The sequence below is a fragment of the Engystomops pustulosus genome, chromosome 1 (assembly GCF_040894005.1).
Source record: "Engystomops pustulosus chromosome 1, aEngPut4.maternal, whole genome shotgun sequence".
NCBI lineage: Eukaryota > Metazoa > Chordata > Amphibia > Anura > Leptodactylidae > Engystomops > Engystomops pustulosus.
Window position 1 is genome coordinate 13,819,178 of NC_092411.1, and position 15,650 is coordinate 13,834,827.

At 43.3% G+C, this 15,650-nt stretch overlaps 1 protein-coding gene across 25 annotated transcripts in view; it reads right to left on the bottom strand.

The window, feature by feature from the left end:
- Window positions 1-13,072: 13,072 nt before the first annotated feature.
- The window catches only part of NEDD4L (NEDD4 like E3 ubiquitin protein ligase), a 219,467-nt gene continuing 216,889 nt past the window's right edge, over window positions 13,073-15,650 (bottom strand). For all 25 annotated transcript variants that reach the window (XM_072133630.1, XM_072133621.1, XM_072133613.1 and 22 more), the window contains 2 exons: window positions 14,946-15,018; window positions 13,073-13,314 (listed from right to left, as the gene is read on the bottom strand). In XM_072133630.1, the coding sequence (XP_071989731.1) occupies window positions 13,212-13,314; window positions 14,946-15,018 (176 nt within the window). In that variant the 3' untranslated portion in view covers window positions 13,073-13,211. The remainder of the gene's footprint in view (window positions 13,315-14,945; window positions 15,019-15,650) is intronic.

Genomic DNA, 15,650 nt, shown 5'->3' on the forward strand with positions numbered 1-15,650 from the left:
CCTTACCGTAGACCACCAGGGATACTGATATTTAGCCCTTCTTTACCCTAGACCACCCAGGATACTGATATTTATCCCTTCTTTACCCTAGACCACCAGGGATACTGATATTTATCCCTTCCTTACCCTAGACCACCCAGGATACTGATATTTATCCCTTCCTTACCCTAGACCACCAGGGATACTGATATTTAGCCCTTCTTTACCCTAGACCACCCAGGATACTGATATTAAGCCCTTCCTTACCCTAGACCACCCAGGATACTGATATTAATCCCTTCTTTACCCTCGACCACCAGGGATACTGATATTTATCCCTTCTTTACCCTAGACCACCCAGGATACTGATATTAAGCCCTTCCTTACCCTAGACCACCCAGGAAACTGATATTTATCCCTTCTTTACCCTAGACCACCAGGGATACTGATATTAAGACCTTCCTTACCCTAGACCACTGATACTGATATTAAGCCCTTCTTTACCCTAGACCACCCAGGATACTGATATTTATCCCTTCCTTGCCCTAGACCACCAGGGATACTGATATTTAGCCCTTCTTTACCCTAGACCACTGATACTGATATTATGCCCTTCCTTAGACCACCCAGGATACTGATATTTATCCCTTCCTTGCCCTAGACCACCCAGGATACTGATATTAAGCCCTTCTTTACCCTAGACCACCCAGGATACTGATATTATGCCCTTCCTTACCCTAGACCACCCAGGATACTGATATTTATCCCTTCTTTACCCTAGACCACCCTGGGATACTGATATTAAGCCCTTCTTTACCCTAGACCACCCAGGATATTGATATTAAGCCCTTCTTTACCCTAGACCACCCAGGATACTGATATAAAGCCCTTCCTTACCCTAGACCACCAGGGATACTAATATAAAGCCCTTCCTTACCCTAGACCACCAGGGATACTGATATTATGCCCTTCCTTACCCTAGACCACCAGGGATACTGATATAAAGCCCTTCCCTACCCTAGACCACCAGGGATACTGATATTATGCCCTTCCTTACCCTAGACCACCCAGGATACTGATATAAAGCCCTTCCTTACCCTAGACCACCGGGGATACTGATATTTATCCCTTCTTTACCCTAGACCACCCAGGATACTGATATTAAGCCCTTCTTTACCCTAGACCACCAGGGATACTGATATTAAGCCCTTCCTTACCCTAGACCACCCAGGATACTGATATAAAGCCCTTCCTTACCCTAGACCACCCAGGATACTGATATAAAGCCCTTCCTTACCCTAGACCACCAGGGATACTGATATTATGCCCTTCCTTACCCTAGACCACCCAGGATACTGATATAAAGCCCTTCCTTACCCTAGACCACCAGGGATACTGATATTTATCCCTTCTTTACCCTAGACCACCCAGGATACTGATATTAAGCCCTTCTTTACCCTAGACCACCAGGGATACTGATATTAAGCCCTTCCTTACCCTAGACCAGTGATGGCAAACCTTTTAGAGACCGAGTGCCCAAACTACAACAAAGACCCGCTTATTTATCTCTAAGTGCCAATACAGAAATTTAATTTGTGATTTATACTCCTTCTCTGTCACAGCTTTCATTGATACCTGCCCCTGAGGACACCAATAAAGCAGAAAATAGTCCCTGGTAGAGCTGTCACTTTAAAATACCTCTGTGCACAGCAAGTCCTGGGCTGTCTGGGACTGTAGGAAGATACCTGGAGTCATCTCTGGTGATGGCCTGAGTGCCCACAGAAAGGGCTCTGAGTGCCACCTCTGGCACCAGTGCCATAGGTTAGCCATCACTGCCCTAGACCACCCAGGATACTGATATAAAGCCCTTCCTTACCCTAGACCACCCAGGATACTGATATAAAGCCCTTCCTTACCCTAGACCACCCAGGGATACTGATATTATGCCCTTCCTTACCCTAGACCACCCAGGATACTGATATAAAGCCCTTCCTTACCCTAGACCACCAGGGATACTGATATTTATCCCTTCTTTACCCTAGACCACCCAGGATACTGATATTAAGCCCTTCCTTACCCTAGACCACCCAGGATACTGATATTAAGCCCTTCTTTACCCTAGACCACCCAGGATACTGATATTATGCCCTTCCTTACCCTAGACCACCCGGGATACTGATATTATGCCCTTCCTTACCCTAGACCACCCAGGATACTGATATTAAACCCTTCCTTACCCTAGACCACCCAGGATACTGATATTAAGCCCTTCCTTACCCTAGACCACCAGGGATACTGATATTTAGCCCTTCTTTACCCTAGACCACCCAGGATACTGATATTTATCCCTTCTTTACCCTAGACCACCAGGGATACTGATATTAAGCCCTTCCTTACCCTAGACCACCCAGGATACTGATATTAAGCCCTTCTTTACCCTAGACCACCAGGGATACTGATATTTATCCCTTCTTTACCCTAGACCACCCAGGATACTGATATTTATCCCTTCCTTACCCTAGACCACCAGGGATACTGATATTTAGCCCTTCTTTACCCTAGACCACCCAGGATACTGATATTAAGCCCTTCCTTACCCTAGACCACCCAGGATACTGATATTAAGCCCTTCCTTACCCTAGACCATCCAGGATACTGATATTTATCCCTTCTTTACCCTAGACCACCCAGGATACTGATATTAAGCCCTTCCTTACCCTAGACCACTGATACTGATATTTATCCCTTCTTTACCCTAGACCACCCAGGATACTGATATTTATCCCTTCCTTGCCCTAGACCACCAGGGATACTGATATTTAGCCCTTCTTTACCCTAGACCACTGATACTGATATTATGCCCTTCCTTAGACCACCCAGGATACTGATATTAAGCCCTTCTTTACCCTAGACCACCCAGGATACTGATATTATGCCCTTCCTTACCCTAGACCACCCAGGAAACTGATATTTATCCCTTCTTTACCCTAGACCATCCAGGATACTGATATTAAGCCCTTCCTTACCCTAGACCACCAGGGATACTGATATTAAGCCCTTCCTTACCCTAGACCACCCAGGATACTGATATTTATCCCTTCTTTACCCTAGACCACCAGGGATACGGATCTTCATATTTTGCCCTGTCCTAGTTGGGTTAGGTGGACACGGTTTGTTACTGTACATGTTGGGATGTGTTGTCCCGCAGTTACCTGTTTGCAGTGTGTGGCCGGTTTTGCAGCTGGACATGTATCCGGTTCCTGGTAATGGACAGAACCTCAGGTGGTTGTGTCTATGTATAGTGTGATGGGCAGCTGCAGTGTTTGTGGGGCATCACCTTTATGTAAAATCCCCATTGTAGATATAGGACTATGTGCACACATTGGCTTGTGAGCTCGGCAGAGACCCCTTAAAGGGCATCTACCACCAGGATGAAGGACTGTATGCAAATGAGCCTGAGGGGCTCCAGGCTCCCTTAACACCTCAGGGTCATTTGTATATCCTGGTGGTAGATGTCCTTTAATGTAACATGACATCTATCAATGTGGATCCCTCCAGCACGGGGTAGAAGCGTCCAGCGCTCGCTGCTATCAGGACCTTCTGGATTTCCACATCTTACAATTAATCTTTGGACCTTCTGTTGCTTCATCCGCAGACTAAACTAAAACAGTGAAAGGGCAGACGAGGTGGGTCAGGGGCTTCTGCCATGACATTCGATGATTGGAAATAGGATGACGAGATAAAGTGGCAGAATTTTAGCGTTACAATCTCTTAAAGGGGTTGGCCACTGTGCAGAATCCCTTTAAGTTCAAAGCATCCGCAGCATATAACATAAAACAGGGTGAGAAGATCAACTCCCCTAAGAATGATAAGTAATCAGAGAAGGAAGCTGGTAGCATGCGCTCAGCGTGCCTACAGCGCCTCCACAGTATAACGTGCAGCATTACACAATTATTATTGTAGTCAATAGAGAGAATTATTGGATACATTGTATATTGTCCAAGGGCTCCGGTTTTATTGAAACCTTTTTAGTGTCCCTCTAATCTTTAAACAAAGATCCAGAACAGACTGGGAATGCAGAGATGGTCAAAACTCCTTATGATAAACCAAGGTCCCCTTTTATCCATGATGGAACGGACCGCACAAGAATCATTCAGAATCACGTGTCGCGTTTATCGCATGCGTTTAAAAACGCATTGCAATAGCTGAAGAGTGATTTGCCTAATTATACAGCTGTTAACACGTGGGTATACAAAACACAACTGTTAATGCATGCGTAAACACAAGCGTTAACATTTGCGTTTTGTAAACGCAAGTGTTAACAGCTGTTTAATTAGGCAAATCTCCCTTCAGCTGTTGCAGTGCAGGTTTTAAACGCATGCGGTAAACGCGACATGTGACCGTTCAGAGGGCGCGTTCACACGTTGCGTTTTGGTTGTTTTCATTGCGTTCTAAACGCATTACAACAGCTGATGAGAGGTAATTTGCCTAATTACATTACCGTTTACGTTTGTTAACACATGTGTTAACACGCATGCTTTAACATCGTGTTTACGATGCGTTTTGTAAACGGAAATGTTAACAGTGATGTAATTAGGCAAATCACCTCTCCTCAGCTGTTGTATATGCGTTTAAAACGCAATGAAAACGCAGGTCAAAATGCATCGTGTGAACGCGCCCTCGGTGCGTTCACACGTTGCGCTTTGGTTGCGTTTTCATTCCGTTTTAAAACGCATTACATCAGGTGAGGAGAGGCGATTTGCCTAATTACATCACTGTTAACATTTGCATTTACAAAACGCATTGTAAACGCAACGTTAACACATGCATTAACAATATATTAATGCATGCTTTTTGTTAACATTGCATTAACAAACGTGAACAGTAATGTAATTAGGCAAACGCAATGAAATCGCAACCAAAGCGCAACGTGTGAACGCGCCCTCAGGATTCCACTCACTGAAGCCTCATTGCACGTTTCAAACCGTTTCGGTTTGGGTCCAAAACCAATCATTCCGAACTGGTGTTGTTCTAATTGTCCAGGAAAGTGTTATACAGCCCCCTCTAGTCATTGAACACACATTTTAATTTTTTTTTATTTTTTGAGATTTATCTGGTTTCCGTTGGTTCTTTGCGTACCGAAACGGAAAGCTTATCCCCAACCAGTAACATTCAAATTGTAGGTGTTACCCTTCCAATGCTGGGGCATACAGAGTAGCCATTTTCCCAATCACGGGGAGTGGTGATCCTAGAGTAAGTGGCGGCACGCTTGACGGTCAAGGATGTTACCGGAGCAGGGCGGGGGGCGGGGGGAGGGGAAACATTCGTTTGACCAAACAAAACCAGGTAAAATCGGTGAGGACGGTTATCACTGATATAACAAGATGGCTGCATTTGTGGTGTGAATGTAACAGGTTCACCAGGTGATAAAAAAATACATTTAAAAAAAATATATATATATATTTTGCAGATTTAATTGGATTTTGCTTAGTAACGGGTAGTGTGTGTATGTGGGTGGAGCTGTGTAGTGGTTTTTAATGCTCCGCCCCTTCACAAACGTAGAATAATAAATAATCCTGGAGCGTTCCTTTAAAAAAAGAAAAGAAGGCATAAAATGGTTAAAATAAAATATTTAATAGAAAAATATTTCCCCCCCCCCCTATCATTTGTAAAACATGGACTGCAAATATTCTGCATCTAGCGCCATACTCTGGTAAAACCACATCCGAAAATGTCAGGAATCTGCTACAGGTGTTACCTTGTAAATGCTGGGATGCCGATGATGTCACAAGGGGCTTCGATCATAGTATCGGCACGTGTGGTCATTGCCGGCGCAGGGGAGGAAGGGAGAGAGGGGAGGGGGGGTGTGAGCTGTACGACAAACTTCTAGTTGACAATATTGCGGTTCGGGTCCTTTCATCACTAGTTATAAACAATCATTAATTCATCTGAACAATTTTTTTTTTAAAAAAATGTGGATTTGATTCAGTCCTGGAAAAAAATGTAAAAATTTTTTTAAAAATTGCCAGATTTGTACCAAATGAAGGAATAGAGTTTCTCCTCCCTAATGACCACCTTACGTAATATACGGTTTGTGCACGGTGACTTTACACTTTGACTTCGAGTGAGTGACGCCCCTCTATGACATCACATACCCACCTGGTTGTACAGGCTCCGCCCCCCTCCAGGATCGGGGAGGCTCCTAAGTTTGAATCCGACCAAAGACATTGGGGCAGATTTACTTACCCGGTCCATTAGCGATCCAGCGGCGCGTTCTCTGCGGTGGATTGGGGTACGGCCGGGATTCATTAAGGCAGTTCCTCCGCTGTCCACCAGGTGGCGCTGCTGCGCTGAAGTTCCCCAAGGCCCGCTGAAATGCACTCAAGTTCACCACCCTAATCCTGGTGAAGGTAAGTGCAAGTCTCGTGACACTTTTTTTTTCTTTTTTTTTTTTTAAATGCGGCGGTTTTTCCGAATTCGTTGGTTTTTCGTTCCGATTTCCGTCGCGTGCATGCCAGCGCCGATGTGCCACAATCCAATCGCGTGCGCCAAAATCCCGGGGCAATTCAGGGGAAATCGGCGCAAATCGGAAATATTCGGGTAACACGTCAGGAAAACGTGAATCGGGCCCTTAGTAAATGACCCCCAATATGTGGATGTGGGTCTGTATGTTCTCTCGCCCCGTCCCATATACAAATAATTCACACACCCAGCAGGATTCTTATATCAGAATTATTTTATTAAATATTCAGCAATAGGCAAGATTTCATTACAACACCTTCATTTTTATTTCCAACATATAAATCGCTTTCCATGAGGGAAGCAGCAAGTCGTCGTCATCATCATCATCATCATCGTCATCGTCCTATCAAACCCCTTTATAAAGCTATAGAACTGTTAAACAAGCAGTATACAGAAGCCATACATTATATATGCTATACAGTCATCAGGTACGGAGCGGCCGCCAGATACATACGTTACGCCCGCTACAACATGGTTCTCGTCATTGCCCCGCCCTCCCCGTTATAATAAATACATATGAAAACAGTATAGAATCGGAGAGAGACGTCGCAGGTCTATGAAAGGCATCATCTTGTACAGTATTTGGAATGTTTTATATCCTATACATTTGGAAAAAGGGAAAAAAAAACTGCAAAAATATATTTGGCAAATACATTCCCTTTAAGAGGACGAGAGAAGAAAAATGACAAGATGCGAAGACGAGATCCGGGTTAAGAAAAAACAGAGAGCAGAACACTTAAACGAGAAGTAAACCCAATTGATGATGATGACTAGGAGATGTTACAGTAGAACGGTGGCGCCATCCTGCCACTTTGTATTCGTGACTCCTCCCCCTTTCCCTCTTTACAGCTATAAAACATCCCCTCATGGATCTATTCCAATTTTAATAGTTTAGGGTTTATAATGTACAAAAAGATACAAAAATACCACAAGGGGGGGACGGGGGGGGGGGGGGAGAGTTGTATAGTTCATGACATTCGTAAAACTAGATAGAAATTGCACAGACTTTTCTCATTTAGATGTAAAACCGTATATATAGGTAGAAGAGACGCAACGGATTTAGTGTTTAGATGTAGATTGCACAAAGTTTTGTCCGCAAATTTGAGAATTATAGAAACACGGCTGCTTTATTCCAGAAACAGCGCCACCACTGACTACAGGCCAAGTGGGGAATTACAACTTGGCTGTAGTGAAAAAAGTAAGTGGTATTCCTAGAGGGAAGCAACCACGTTTTTAAAATTCTGGACAACCCCTTTAATTGCCGGCCATAGATGTAAGTATTTCCTTGTTCCGTGATTGTGAAGAGTTTCTTTGACCCAAATATGTAAAAATATTCAACTTTGAGTTTTTTTTTTTTTTTTTCGGTATTTCCACGTTCATTGTCTTTTGAAAGGGGAGGGATTTTGTGATGTCACTATTGAGATCACATGGTGTGATTCAAGCAGCCAATGGCTGAAGAGTAAGCCACAGTGATGTCATCAAGTGGGTGTCAACCTGCCACTATGTACCACAGGGGAGAAGACCAGATGTTTTTTTTTTTACATTACTTTTTGGGTCAATGTCACTTTTTGGATCTTCATTTCCGACCAACGGAAATATCGATGCTTCTTGGTATTTACATTTTTTTAGAAAATCAGTGTCAGGGAATCCAACATACATACAGGGTATTCGTGTACACAGGACACTACCCGATAAATGGGAAAAATTTTTTGGTTCCGTTAAAAAATTTTTTTGGACTATGGTCAGCAAAATAGTTCAGAATTCTTTTTTCTAGATCATCAAATCCAGCACAGTGATTCCTTGTAGGAGCAAGTAATTTGTAGCAGTAAAAAATAGATTTTTTTTACATAGTTTCCTATCGCTTCCGTTCAATTCTCAAATAATAAAAAAATTTACAGAGTCAGGAAAACTCTAATTTATATATTTATTATAAATTGTAGAGAAAATGACTAGGGATAGTACAGGGTTAGAAAAACATGTTTCTCAAAAACAGCGCCACACCAGTCCTGAGGCTGTGTGTGGTATTGCAGCTCAGTCCTAATTTTCTTTAATGGAGCTGAGCTGCAATGTCAGATACAACCTACGGTCAGGGGTGGCGCCGTTGCTCAGTAAAAGTTTTATTACATAGTGTAGAACCCCTTTAAAATTACGAACTTCGGTTATCACTGGTCCAACAAGATGTCTGTCATGGTGGTGTGAATGTTAAAAGTTCATCAAATGATATCAAAAGAAATTTTTATTTTTTTTTTTCTGCAAATTTAATTGGATTTTGCTCAGCATTGGTTCTGCATGGGTGGAGCTGTGCAGTGTTTTTAATGCTCCGCCCCTGCAGTCCCTGCAATAAGTTTATCAAAATTACCCTGGAGTGTTCCTTTTATAAAAATTAAAAAAAAAAAAAACCAAAATGGTTAAAATAACATTCAAAGTTTATTTTATAGTATTTTGATGTTTTTATTCTGTATTTTAAGGGGACTGCGATAAAATAAAGAGAAAACTGATAAACGAAGCAAATTTTATTATTCATTTATTTTTATTTTAAATTTCCCAGAATAATAAAAATATTTTCCCTCTAATTTTTAAAACATGGGCTGCAAATTTTTTAGCATTTGGTGCTATAGTTTGGTAAAACTGGGTCAAAAAAATGCAAGGGAAACAGCTAACCCTCCACAAGCCAAACATAAATCTAATAATGCACCAGCCTATACAAATCTTGGTACACCATAAGTCCATTATGGAACGGTTTCCCTTCCCACAGACTATCAGCTCCGCAGGGGTGGGGTTACATAATCTGTGTAATAGTACGGGTTCTGCTGGGGACAAGACAAATCAATCTCTTATCTGCCCTCCAGAGGCCAAATTTAAATCGCCCAACCTCAAATTTTCATCCTTGTCAGGTCATATGTCCATTAAAGAAGCCTTTCCCTAGGCTGATGGCTCTGCAGGGGTGGGGTTACACAATCTGCATAACGACAAGACTCTGCTAGGGCAAAACTATTATGTTTTGTATATTTCCCGGGCCTTGGAGACAATCTGTGTTAGGTCTATAGAATATGAACGGGACAGGAGTGCATTTTCTCAACATATGACCACTGTTTTGGGATACTTGAAGGGCCCAGTGGGGTAGAAGTGCAGGCGGATGAGTGTTTTTGCACTTTTGTTGGCATGATTGGTAGTTGAGATGTCTATGAGCTCACATATGAAGGGGTGGAAACGTGAAGAATACACTACAGCTACACTTACTGCCATGGACTGTATCAAATTATGGGAACTGATCAACAGAGCATCATGGGTAGGGTTTCCGTGTTTCTTCAGCCATAAACTATGCATAATAAAAATGGTCAAGTCTTTGTTCTTGGGTGGTGGTAGGATTTTTCTGATGAAGAGATTAAGAACCAAACAGTATCTACAAGTGTTGTATTGACATGGCTTGGGAAGTGGCCTTGCCCTTGATCCTCCTTATGGTGGTCATACATATTTTGCCTCTCCGCGAGTACAGTGTGGCCACTAGAGGTATTGGACGATGGTCTATTCCCTACCAGCGTTGAGAAAACATGCACACATGGCCAAGTCTGCATGTGTATGAGTAGGGGGTGTCTGAAGGAACAGCTGTCTGCCAAATCTCATGGCGTGGAGAGATGAGTGACCACAACTTTCGGTTCGGTGTCCTCCATTCTCCAGCTCTCCCTAAACCTGACATGTTGCTTGATGGGCTGCAGAGCACCCAATGACGCAGCTTTATGCCCTAGCAACCAGGTATGGCTGTGATTGGTCAGATAGAATCCTGGTGGACACTCCTGGCCAATCACAGCCATACCTAGTTGCTAGGGGCTTAAAACTTCTGCAACCTTCAAGCAACATGTCTAGGTTAGGGGCAGCTAGCCAATGGAGGTTGTCCAACCTAAAGTTAAGGTCCACTCATCCCCAGTGACAACCATTTTAGGTGTAGGAATCCAAACTGAGTCTGAACCTCTCTGGTGGGAAGTGTGGGATGAGCGTTTGAGTGATGGAAACTTCAGCGATCTTGAGGCTGGTGGACCAAAAGTCCCCTGAAGTGTCCCATACAGATGTCCATACATGACCAATGCTCTATTCACTTCTATGGGAAGACTTACAGAATGACTATCCCCAAAGTCCCTTAGAAATGGATGGAGCGAAGGCTAAACAGTCACATCTGGGATCCCATCTCATTTCCTTCACTCTGCCTGTCCACAAAGTAAGAAGAACAAAAATCAACCTCTAAACATTCACATCATCTGCGTCATCAGAACACATCATCGTCTCGTTGGCCGGAGGAGTCATCAATAAATGGAACATTAAGTCTATAGATTTTCTTAGTGTATCTTGGGTTTTCCTTAATAAAGATCGGATTTCAACTGCAGCCACTAGGGGGAGCTCAGAAGCTCATAATGTTGCATGCAGTACGCTCTCCAGCTCCCTCTAGTGGCAGCGACCAGCAGATATAATTTTATAATGTAACTCTATACAGCAGGTTCCAGAGTCGCCTTGAGCGGATCACAGGTGTATGAGTAAGAGATACTGAGCCTTAAAATAAGAATAAAAGTAAAATTACCAAGAATGAAGCCTATGACACGCCCTTTTATAGCAGAAGTCTTCTGCTGGAGTTAGGAATAGTCTATATGTAAAACGCTGAGTATCTGGATAAATACATATAACAATGTTGTTCCAAATCCCATACACTGCTGCACTCTATAATGTACAGGCTTCTGAGCTCACACCCAGTGACCTGCTTGTTCAGTGTCTGCATAGAACTGAGTGATATTCTGGAAGGTTTTTGCATTGTTATGTGATGTGGGAAAATAAACACACACTCTCCCAGAATTCAGTGCAACAACAGAGGGGTAGCCAAGTTGTTGGGCCCAAGCGGTGGTCTCTCATGGGGCCTCTTAGACACATGGACACTATTATAACTAATGGTACGTGGTCGGTGGGGCCCCTGGTACTAATTTATAATGGGTGTCTAGGAAACATTAAAGGGGTTGGCCAGGGATTGGAAAATCATGACATCTTTCTGCTGAAAACAGCTCCCCACCTGACCACGGGTGGTGTGTGATACTGCAACTAAGCTCTATTCATCACTGTACTGCGGAGCTGCAATACCTCCACAAACCATAATGAGGTGTGGCGCCGTTTTTGAAAAAAGCTGCCATGTTTTTCAACCTCTAAGTTAAAGGGGTTTTCTAGAAACCATGAAAAACTCCAGTGTGTCCAGAGAAGTGTCAACTTTATTATTTTATTGCTTATACTAAAGTCCCAGTTCCAGTTTTGCAGCAGTTGTCTGAGCACAGACACTCCTGGGGGTCTGCACCCAATCATTGGTGTCAGTGGACCACGCCCATATGACCCCTGACACTTTTTTGCTCTGAAAAGATTGCCAGACCACTTTGCATTTGCTTACCCCAACCTTGGTCCCCCATAGGGTTTTTTTTAAAATTCCTTGAAAACTGCTTGTAGACCCTGTTCACATTATGTTAGAGCCTTCGTGTAATTCCTGACATATACACGTCCAATGGGAGATGGTCATTTTCTATACGGAAATAACATAAAAGGTCTAACGGCGCCCAAATAGAAGAGAAGATCTATGGAGCCTTATGGAGACCTGAAACAAAAGGCTCCAAGATAAAGTGGACAGATCCTAAGCCACCAAACTTGGTTCCACTAACAGCCTGCAGAATGGTGAGTGCAGCTCTGGAGCAATTTATAACAAGTATTTACCAAGTGACTCAACGTTCACTATAGACGACCAACACTGCGTCCTTCAAAAGGTTTCACTACAAAAGATAAAGTAGGGAAGTGACAAGTGATACATCGTAACAATCAGAAACCCCCAATCCAAGATGGCGGCACAAAGAACGGTTATTTTTTGTTTTTTTTTTTGTTTTTTTGGAGAATACAGCTTTAATCATATTGAAGTAAAATTTGAAAAATAGGTCGAAATCATCTTAAAAAGTAAACACGGATGTAATACTATACCTTCCACGTGATTCGTTTCCATTCATTTTGTCATTAGAAAGTTTTTTTAGGTTTTTTTTTTTGCTTTTTTTTGTAAAATACGATTGTTTAAAGAGGTGGGGGGGGGGGGTCTGGCACCACATAAATAGAGAAAGTCCTCCTGAAATGTAATCTAAGTATACAATGAACGGCTCGTGATTGGCGCAGAGATCGGAGCGGTACCGTTCCCACAAAGTCCGTATCAGAAGCTGGAGACGCCCGCACTGAGGAAGCTGCACGGCAGAACCAGCGTCTCGGGGAAGGGGGCTCTTCAATCAAAGACCGGAAAATCGGTTCACAGTTGGCACAGCGACGTCCGAGTGGAAAAAAAATTGTACCATCTTACCAGAAAAAAATTTATCTCGTCCTACAAAGAAGCCATGGCTTTCCACCGACACCCGCAGACAAAGTAAGTGTTGTAGCCAACAGACAAAAAAAAATCGGGTGTTCGGATTGGCTACGTAAACTGACACAATGTATCAACGGCGCCAGTGGCGCCACCTTTGTCCATTTTCTTTCATTCTTGTCTTTGTGTTTTATCTTCTAATAAAGTTTCTTTAAAAAAAAAAAAAAAAAAAATCGGCTTTTAATAGTCTCCGGTTCGTCACTGGCAATGTCCATTTTATAAGTTTCCAAGCGAAAGATGCGTTTCTCGATAAGGTGGTCGAAGGAGAGAGGAGGAGGGGGATGTGGAGTCTTCGCTAATCGACGCCCTCGAATCCCTGAGCGTTTTCCACCGCCATGAGAAGCTTCTCTCGTAAGTCTTCAAACGAGTCGTAAGGAGGTAAATCTAGACGGTTAAAGCTGCGGACAAAGAAAGATGAAGTCCATTACTTAAGGGTGATGAAAAGGGATGGCGCGGATGAGCGAGACGCAAAGCGGAGCGTTTAGGGGCATTGGATTCACATACGGAGCAGCTCTGACTACTTGGTGACACGGTGTATTGATTACATGTAACCAGTAGGGGTCACTGTGGTGTGGGTCACTATAACCACACAGCGCCACCTGCAGGATAAGACTGAAAACAGCCCCCCCTGAAAGGAAAGCTTTATTCTCCGATACATTTACTAGATTTAAGATACAGAACTGATGGGGAAAAAGAAGATTCAGCAGTAGTATACGAATACATCTATAAGTATATTAGGAGCTGTGATCTTGTAGTTTAGTTAAAGACTGACAAACTTTATGCAAATCAAGTCCAAGCATTCTAGGGGCATCACCAGAGCCCCTTGGGCTGCGGTGTTCTGGCTCTTATGTGCCCCCACTCTGAGCACTTCTCCACCCACTCCCTGCTCCTTCTGCTCTCTCCCCTCTGCTGAGATCTTGCAGCAGCAGAGAGCACATAATCTGTGCTTTAGAGAGATTGGGGGGGGGGGGGGGGGGGCGTATAAGAGCCTTGAACCCTGGAGAGGCTCTGTTAATAGCCCCCAAAGCCCTTGGGTTTGATATACATGAAAATTAACTTCTAACCAAAATTCCGGAACACAGATTCTAATGACCTTATAGTTGTATTCACACTGCAGCACTAGGAGTGAATACAGCGAGAAAACCTTTCCTTTAAAGGGGTCATCCAAAAGATTTTACCATTGCCATTTTGTCAGAATAGCCCATCAAAATCTGAACAGTGGGGAGAAGGGGGGGGGGGTGCCTTCTAGCTACACGAGAAAAAAACACTTTAATTTAAGTTGATTTTTAAACTTTATCATACAAGGGTTAATAGTAAGCCTCTCCCCCCACTTAATCTTTAATGGGAAACTGTCAGCAGGTTGGGGCACACAAAACTGACATTAAGCATCTGATGTTTAGGGTTTTGGGACTCTGCGCATGCGCCTGAAAAAAGGACCATACACCTCGCTTATCTGCGCATGCGCCTTAAAAAAAGGACCAAACACCTTGCTTTCCTGTTGTATACACCTCGCTTTACAATGCATGCGCCTGATAAAAGGACCATACACCTCGCTTTACAATGCATGCACCTGATAAAAGGACACTACACCTCGCTTTACAATGCATGCACCTGATAAAAGGACCATACACCTCGCTTTACAATGCATGCACCTGATAAAAGGACACTACACCTCGCTTTACAATGCATGCGCCTGATAAAAGGACCATACACCTCGCTTTACAATGCATGCGCCTGATAAAAGGACCATACACCTCGCTTTACAATGCATGCACCTGATAAAAGGACCATGCACCTCGCTTTACAATGCATGCACCTGATAAAAGGACCATGCACCTCGCTTTACAATGCATGCGCCTGATAAAAGGACCATACACCTCGCTTTACAATGCATGCGCCTGATAAAAGGACCATACACCTCGCTTTACAATGCATGCGCCTGATAAAATGCCATTACATCTCGCTTTACTGCGGATGAGCATGTTGAAACGACTGGACACCTTACTTCATGCGCCTGATCGTGACTTACCATGTGTGCGCTCGGGGCAGTTTATCGGGGCTCCCCCACTGCTCTATTGTAAACAGCTGAGGACCATTTGAACCTGAAGAAGAAGAAAGGACAATATGAAGAGTTACGGTATAATGATCCTCTCTGTAAGAACGTTCATCAGATACAACATCTGACAACTAGTAGACCATAATATCTGCTTTTTTCATGAACCCATAGCCCCAGTAAATCAAACCAACTAGAGATCAGCGGCCTCTACAGGAGAATAGTGGTATTACACAGGAACTGTTAATATACAGATGCTAGCCCTACAGGAGAATAGTGGTATTACACAGGGACTGTTCATATACAGATGCTAGCCCTACAGGAGAATAGTGGTATTACACAGGAACTGTTCATATACAGATGCTAGCCCTACAGGAGAATAGTGGTATTACACAGGAACTGTTCATATACAGATGCTAGCCCTACAGGAGAATAGTGGTATTACACAGGAACTGTTCATATACAGATGCTAGCCCTACAGGAGAATAGTGGTATTACACAGGAACTGTTCATATACAGATGCTAGCCCTACAGGAGAATAGTGGTATTACACAGGGACTGTTAATATACAGATGCTAGCCCTACAGGAGAATAGTGGTATTACACAGGGACTGTTAATATACAGATGCTAGCCCTACAGGAGAATAGTGGTATTACACAGGGACTGTTAATATACAGATG